This window comes from Epinephelus moara, chromosome 22, assembly GCF_006386435.1.
Source record: "Epinephelus moara isolate mb chromosome 22, YSFRI_EMoa_1.0, whole genome shotgun sequence".
Taxonomy (NCBI): Eukaryota; Metazoa; Chordata; class Actinopteri; order Perciformes; family Serranidae; genus Epinephelus; species Epinephelus moara.
Window position 1 is genome coordinate 8,054,034 of NC_065527.1, and position 8,805 is coordinate 8,062,838.

The 8,805-nt window shown below is 42.2% G+C and overlaps 1 protein-coding gene across 1 annotated transcript in view; it reads right to left on the minus strand.

Moving 5' to 3' along the window:
- Positions 1-520: 520 nt before the first annotated feature.
- pkib (protein kinase (cAMP-dependent, catalytic) inhibitor beta) overlaps positions 521-8,805 on the minus strand; it is a 32,512-nt gene continuing 24,227 nt past the window's right edge. Inside the window, exons 2-3 of the mRNA XM_050034676.1 lie at positions 4,145-4,298; positions 521-2,441 (exon numbers count right to left, since the gene is read on the minus strand). Coding sequence (XP_049890633.1) covers positions 2,359-2,441; positions 4,145-4,286 — 225 coding nt within the window. The 5' untranslated portion in view covers positions 4,287-4,298 and the 3' untranslated portion in view covers positions 521-2,358. The remainder of the gene's footprint in view (positions 2,442-4,144; positions 4,299-8,805) is intronic.

Sequence of the window (8,805 nt, forward strand, 5' to 3'; positions counted from 1 at the left end):
TTTTGAGCATGCAGTACCTTTGAGGTTATTCTCGAGAATCTCCTGGACAGTATTTGTCACTGTTTTGGATTGTTGCAATAATAATAAACATACATTTGCATAAAGCAAGCATATTTGTCCACTCCCATGTTGATAAGAGTATTAAAAACTTGAAAAATATCCCTACATGTACATTACAGGTACATTTAGAGCAGATAATGTTCTAAATGTTATGCAGTTAGTTGCGACTGAATATTTTAATCAATGGACAGCCCTAATATCTGTACAAATATTCATGGAAATCCATTCAATAGCTGTTGAGGTTCCGCCTGGACCAAAGTGGTGCACTGACCAGCTGACCTTGCCCTCCACTGAGCTCCACTGCTAGAGTGGCTGTACACTGAAATTATATCATAATCATTTAAATATTACCCATAGCCTATTTCATATAGCATAACTTATGCGTGACAAAATGTAAAGGTCAAGCACTGGGATAGAGGGCCTTGCATACTACATAGAAATGACACTATCCAACACACAGTTGTATATGTAAAGCTTGTGGGTTTAATATGGCAATTTTCACCACTAGATAGAATCAACACATGGGATTCAATCCAGCTAAGTAAAATATATGCACCACTTAAGAGATCAGGACACTACAAAATACACCTCTGATTCATCAACCCCCATTAAAAGTGCTGATCGTACAGTTTGTGTAGACCACGAACACTTTCTCATCAGCATCAGTAGAAGTACAGCATCAGAGACAGAGGCTGGGCAGCAGCACACCAGGCTTTCCTTGTTGCATTTGTGAAACACATCCACATAAAGACACAGCCACCGGCAAAACATCTTCAAATAGAGACAATTACAAAACACCATTTCTTTGTGGGTACAGTATGTGAATAAAGTCTGGTAATCATACAGGCAGCATGTATGACACATGGGTTATACTACAATAGAGTATATATACAGTCGCAGTGAGTGGAGAGATGACAAATGTGGACTCGCTTCTTCTCGCTCCCTCTCTTGCATCCTATTCACAGCTCTGCTTATGTGTTGATGAGTGTGAACAGACTTTTCTCCGTGCGGAGAGGCAGAAGGCGAGTGTGCAGCCGTTTTCGGCACTGGAAACACATTGTGGCGGTAGTGTTGCTTGATGCCTGCTCCCGTGCCCAGTCAGCAGGCATATGCTGCTGTCGCTGTAAGAAGCACGTGCGAGGAGCCCGAGAAGCCCTGCTGAAGTTGACGCAAAACTCGATGCTCTTCCTGACAGAGTGTAGGATCTGCAGACGTGTTCCTGCAGAATGTTACAAAAGTGTTTTGTCTTTCGTTTTACAGTTCAAGCAGTAAAGATGTGTTAAGATACCTCCTATTAAAACTGAGGAAATATCAGTAGCCCAAAAGAGTGGATAACAGTACTTCACAGAGAAAGAACACAACACACGATTTGGGTTGTGAACTGCCACTAGGCACATTTTAAAGAGGTTTGGAAAGTGACTTTTAAAAGCAGCCTTGAGCAAAAACCAAAAAGAAATCTCCAACTTTTCTCAGTGTTATAATGAAGCAGTGTATACATTGCTGGCAGTGGGTCACTATTCTCTAAAGGAATGTCTCAAGATATGGACGGTTCTTCTATGTTATCATCTCGCACCATATGGACACCTTAAAAAAAAAAATTGGATCAAATCCCTGGTCGTTTTTGCTCGGATCAAAACAGTCTGCGATGAGGGGTAAAAACTGTACATTTACAATGTAGATATACTGTACAACAGCCTCACATCTGGAAACATACAGTACACATTTAGTGTAAAAGCAGAAGACGACACAAAAAGCTCCCAGTACTCTTAAATCTACTGTTTTCTTATGTCACGTACCATTTTGCATCCAGCTGGATTAAAAAGCTTCGATCGACTACAGGCTGCTATCAGAGTCCCTCCCACTATTGTTCATGTAAAATAACACACATCACTAAAAAACAAAAATCAGCAGGAAATGCAAGGGAATGGTTCATTTTACAGTTATGGGTTCCTGTTTTTCTTTAAATAAATCATACAAAAATAGTAGTGTACAGTATACAATCTGTCATGGTCCTTTTGATTCTCAGTGTCCGCGGTGAGTGTATAACTCACCTACACACACACACACTCACTGGTTCATGACTAAGTGATGTCTGACGCTTCTCAGATAGTGCCAGTGCCTGGCTGCAGTCTTTGGGGAGTCGGTCCGTCACTCGTCCTCCGTGGCTCAGCTGCTTCACAAACAGACTGACTCTCCAGTCCGATAATCATTCCTCCCACAGGTCGCCCTCCAACTCGCTCCTCATCCCGTCTCTCAGGTTATCTTTGCAGGTCTCCAGGGAGGTAAATAAACGAGCCCCTATGATCCCTCTTTCCCCTCTGAGCTCTCCGGCAGCGCTGGAGGCCCCTCCGCCGTGGGGGACTGGGCTCCTCCAGGACCATCTGCGCACAAACCCCAAAAAGACACAATAACAAATATGTTGCCGGACCCAATGCCGTGGGTAACAGCATGACGTCACATGTCAACAAGTCAAAATATTGCTAGTTTCACAATATGAATTTTTCATATATTAAAAATTATACTGGTATTATTGTATCACCTTTGGGATCTAAAATGAAATCACTTCAACACCATTTATCCTGTTAGATATTTGTGTTAAATTTTATCCTAATTAGCGCATTGAATTCTCGAGATCGCGAGTACAAGCGGCCGAAATGAGTTTCCTCCGCAGGGTGGCTGGGCTCAGCCTTAGAGATAGGGTGAGGAGCTCGGACATCCGGGAGGGACTCGGAGTAGAGCCGCTGCTCCTCCACATCGAGAGGAGCTAGTTGAGGTCGTTCGGGCATCTGGTAAGGATGCCTTCCGGGCGCCTCCCTTGGGAGGTGTTTCGGGCATGTCCAACCGGTAGGAGACCTCAAGGCCGCCCCAGGACACGCTGGAGGATTACATCGCCCGGCTGGCCTGGGAACGCCTCAGGGGTTCCCTTGGAAGAACTGACGGAAGTGGCTGGGGAGAGGACTGTCTGGGCTTCACTGCTGAGGCTGCTGCCCCCGTGACCCAGACCCGGATAAGCGGAGGATGACGACTACGAGTACGAGGACGAATTCTGAGTTACAGCCAAAAACGTGTCTTGTGAGGTCACAGAGACCTTGACCTTTGAATTAGTTCATCGTTGAGTCCAAGTGGATGTTTGTGCCAAATTTGAGGAAATTCCCTCAAGGCGTTGATGGGGCTCGTTTATGCTCAACTTTAGAGACTGAGACGGAGATGGTTGGAGCCTTCTGTCTCTGCTCTGTGTTCATTTCATTAGTATTTGTGCATGTTTTCTGAAAGCTCATGAAACGGAGCAGATCAGGGGGGCAGTGTAGCCTAGTCCAAGTGAGAAACGACAATAGGAGACCACAAATAAAATTTAAATGATGGCGGATTGGAATAAATCGGCAATACAGTGAAAAGAATTCTCCGTCCACATGTCAGGATGTAGTTAACGGCCTCACAGTGTGAATTTTTGGAGAATGCAAGACAAATTGAGTCATTATATGTGATTTAGCAGCATGCTCATGTCCTTGCTCCCCATGCAGTCAAAAATACTCTGCACAACAGTTATCTAAATTTGGCACGCCTGGTAGTCACACTCATGCCAGAGTCGTGATGAACGATTTAGGATGATTATGGCATGAAATTGGCCTCTTATCGCTAATTCCCAAGTTGCAATCCGCACCCAAAGATGGCCCGAATGCTTCTAACTGGGGCTGATCAATCCAAAGTCTTCAGCCACAAATCTTTGGCATGTCTGGCAGTCGTATATGGACGAGGGCCAGGCCGGAAGGACTGGGTGTCTCAGCAGAACACACTCAGCTACACAGGAAGCTAGCAGTGTCAGGCTTGGATTGAGTTAAATTAGAAGTGATGCGTCATCTGTTTACCAGTGATACCCATCATCTTTTCTTTATCTTAAAGACTTTAAATATAACCTATGCCAACAGTTAGATAGGATCCATTAAAGTTAGATATAATTTCATGCCAGGCAACCTTTCAGACTAAATTACTCAGTGCATGATGTCACTACAAAGTCAACTTACAGTTTGACTTAGCCTTGCGCTCAATATTATGATGATTATAAAGAAGACATTGTGTACTTTACCTTTGAGGGACAGCTCAGCCAGCTTTAGGGGCAGGTCGCCGGGGTTTACACCTGCTGGTGAGCCCAGGATGTCAGGCAGGGCATTTCTCCTCCCCGAGCGCCCCGAGGAGGCAAAGTCCAACACTGGCTCTACTTCCGTCATCTCAGGACCCCTCTATGATAAAAACAGGGACAGTGTGATGCTTAAGTGTTGCCTACCCTTGATCACAACAAGAAAGAACGAGTACTCTGTGGTTATCTTAGTAGTTTTCGACAACGTTTTGATCGTTCTTGGATCTCCTTCGGGTCAAAATGTTTGGAAAGTTGAATCCACGCCTATAGTTATACATAATGCACAGCGTGGTGTCGTCGTCAAACATCTAAACCACTCAAGATGGTAAAACATCCGACAATTGACAATTCAATTAATTATATAGAAAATACATAGAAAAAATACATGAGGAATTTGTGTAAACTGACATTATCTTTTTAGTTACAGTGTAGAGAATTTGAATATAGGTCACATGGTGTGGGATGGCCATCTTGGACGCCATCTTGTGAGATACATGCTATGTTACCAAAGTGTATGCACTCCAATCCCAAAACTAGATAGTGTCCAATGTCCGGGTGTCTGAACATCAGGGTCTGTCATCCAGCCTTGGACGTCCAAGTCGTGTGGATCTTTTGTCTGTTGTCCTACTATCTAACATCGAGTATCTTAGCATTATTTTAGGGCTGACACCTTCTGGTCGGTTGGTTGTTTGCTTAGTTGATATGCTCTTGTCTGACCGAAGTCATATTGGTCGGATAGCCGGTGGAGGAGGATGAGGTTTCCTTTTTTCAGATGAGAGGCTTTGGTAGCTATGATACGTAATATACAAATAAGTAAAAATGTCAGCATGAGGTAGAGTACTGGCTGTGGTTCTTGCTCTGGAGGAAGAGGAGGTTGAAGCACATAGGGAGAGACGAAGGACTTGTTGGTTTTATTTGATCAGCAGTTTTAATTTCTCCTCCATTGTTGCTGCTGTTGTTCAGCGCCCAGCACCTCGTCACGCTGCTGCCGTTTGTAGTATAGTGTAAATATGTGGCAAAGAATTTGAAGAATGCACCGGCCTTAGGAATAAAAACTCTTGGTGGACACACAATGCTATTTAATTGATCTAGAAATACATGCAGATTATTTTCCCCCATCGATCAATGTGTTGCAGAGTAAAATTTCAGTTGGCTGAGATTTTCTTTGGTTGCTAAAGCTAGCTAACTAGCTAACGAATAGCAAAAGAAGCATTTGTAATGTTGTGTTGTGATGTGCATTTGGGCTGGATTTAAATCAAACTGACATACATGACATAAGGTACACGGTCTCATTTCTAATAAGCCACTGTTCTTTTGCCTTGTTAGCATGTACTGCATATGGAAACCATCTGTGCAGTACAGTAACTGAGTCCGACTCTAAGTACATTTCCAATGATCTAGTTAGCCTGGTATTTCCCCCAAAGCTGACGTTTACTGGTCGTTTTAATGACATTGCTTTTGACTGATATGTCACATTTTGAATGATACAGAGCAAAGCAGTGACCACTTATCTTGACATATCTCGGGAAACAAAATGCACCCCCTCTGTTTAGTGATTTGAGCATCAAGAGAAAAGATTTATTATTGAAGCGGAGGATGTGTCTGTCTGGTCTCATGGCAACCAGCAGCTGGGGAGTCAGCTCTAGGCTACGCTGGTGACAGGCAGAATTACATCCCTCGTCACACACACACACAAGCACAGCACCCAGTGAGCACGCACACACACACACACACACACACACACACAAATACAGCGGGCCGCTGTTGCCATGGCAACTATATAGAAAAAGCACCACTGGCAGGTAAACATATGACTCAAATCCATTCTCTCACTATCTCACTTTCTCTTCCCCGTCTCCCTCTTTTGTTGTGTTGCCTCGCTTTAAATAGCCATACCATTCTGTGGAGCAAAATCCCATTTCCCATCCCTCTCTCTCAACAAAGGAATGACATGTGAGTTAATGCGCACTTGCAGCTATAAACTCACACACATACAGACTCGCACACACACACACACACACAATCTAGATCTCCAGGAAAAGGGCCACAGGTTGGCCATCTGTTAGCCTTAAGCACTATTGTAGCTCCGCCATTGAGCTCATTGGAGCCACAGGAATAAATTGTGGCCTATTTTTAAAATCATTCCATGAGCATAAACATTTTTCCTCCAACACTATCACATAATCACACGTTGACCACCACACCTGTGACCCTACACGTCCAGGGAGGAATGTACAGGGTGAACACAATGACATCATAACCTTTGCCTGGCTTTGTTTGATTACAGGTGACACATAGCATTTTTGAACTTCAATATATAATCATCAAATTAACTGTGATACCTACAATTAGCATAAATGATCGATAGCCTTTATTTGACAGGAAAAAGAATGTTTTGAAATCTATAATTTCATGTCCGCCCTCCCACCATGGCGCCCTTGGCTTTACTGTACTGGATAAACATACAGTAAGATACTATAATTAATGCATTCATGATTCATAGATGTTAAATGCTGTTGCACATTTAATATTGTGCCCTGTCAAACACCTTTATAGTAGTCGAATCAGGGCCGCAGCCAGTATTTAAAGGTCAGGTGTCCAGCACATCCCCTCACCCCCACCACCTTTAGATTCAATGTATGCATTTGTAATAATTGTAATAATGTAAGTACTTTATTAACTGTCATTATACCTTATTCAGTATACATATTTCCTGACATAAAGGTCTTATAGTGAATGGAAACCTTTATTAATTTATTATTTTGTTTGATTTTTTTTCATCTACAAGCCCCCCTTGGCTAATGAGTCAAAAAGCTAATAGGATACTTCAACAATTTTCAACCAGCTTTGTATCATAACAATGTGAGTAGTATGTGAAAATGAACTGTTCTCCATCTAACAAAAAAAAACTCTGTCGGGTGACGTAATTTATGCCACCTGGTGGGGTTTGCTGGCTCTTGGGCTGTTGCTCGAACTACAGGCCGTACTTTCGCATTTTCATGTTGCCCGCCACCCATACCGCCACGGACACAAAGAGCATAGAAGCAGATCAAGAGACAGACCTGCACCTCGCTCTCCCTCCTTCAATCTCAAACTAAAATCCCATCAAACTGTAAAACTAGGCAGCTCTGACTGAATATAAATCAGTATTATTTCAAGGCAGTTGAATCGTACGCAACTGGACTTAGTTTTGTCTTAGAAGACGTTTCACCTCTTATCCAAGAGGCTTCATCAGTTCATGCTTGTCTCTGACTAGGCTGGAACTATCCTTTTTTTTTTCTGTTTTGGATCTTTGTTGTTTTTAACCTCTGTGAGGCACTTTGTGTTACTGTCGTATGAAAAGTGCCATATAAATAAAGTTGATTTGATTTGATTTGAACTAGTCTGACAAACTGGTGTGGAAATAACCCAGGTATTTTAACCTCTGAGGAGGTCTTCACAAGGCCAATGATGTCATTGGTCGTTAGAGTCACATGAGGCCATTTGTGAACGACCATTGTTTTTAGAGGTTAAGCTGTTAAATCTCCTGGACAGCATTATAGTTGGGGATCGAGTTTGTGAACAGGAAGTGGGCATAGTGAAAATGGATGCTAAGCTACACAGCGCTGCTCAAATATAAACTACGATCCTGTTACTGCATTGCTTATGTCTTGTCTCAAATGTTTTTAGAAACGTGTTAGCTTCCTGTTTAACTGTTACAAGAGACTGTTTCCTGCCAGCCAGCCGCCACTGTCTCAAACCAACGTGTTTGCATTATGGTGATGTGCAATCTGGTTGTCGTCGGTTTTCTCCCTCTTGAGCGAAAGTGTCCCTTTTCTCTGTTCTCTCTGGTTCTGTAGCACCAATTTCAGAAGTATTTGCATTTTCTACTGCATAGACATCCTACTTTTAATAAAAGGCTATCTTTCCAGCAGTGAAATAGTCCTTTAATGAAGTATCATGAACTTTTATTTGCCAAGGAGCTTATTTTCTACAGCTATCCAAAATCCAATGGAAAAATCTCAACTTTTTAACTTTTTAACGAGGAGAAAAAATAAGTTGTTGTCACATTAAAGCCCTGTTATATTTATCTTTACATTAAAAACTTAACTTGTAGGCGATGCGCTCAATATCAGTTCTTCCCTGTATCGAAAATAGTATTTAATATTGATATTTGTGATGGTATTGTATCAAAATCACAGTATCTTGAAAACACCATTAGCAAAGAGAACATTTGCCCAGCAACTCAGGAGTACAAAGCACAGTCTGTACTTTGAATTCAACAGATGATAACAGATAATATATATACAGTGGGGCAAAAAAGTATTTAGTCAGCCACTGATTTTGCAAGTTCTCCTACTTAGAAAGATGAGAGAGGTCTGTAATTTTCATCAGAGGTACACTTCAACTATGAGAGACAAAATGAAAAAAAAAATCCAGGAAATCACATTGTAGGATTGTAGGAATTTATTTGTAAATTATGGTGGAAAATAAGTATTTGGTCACCCACAAACAAGCAAGATTTCTGGCTCTCACAGACCTGTAACTTCTTCTTTAAGAAGCTCTTCTGTCCTCCACTCGTTACCTGTATTAATGGCACCTGTTTGAACTCGTTATCTGTATAAAAGACA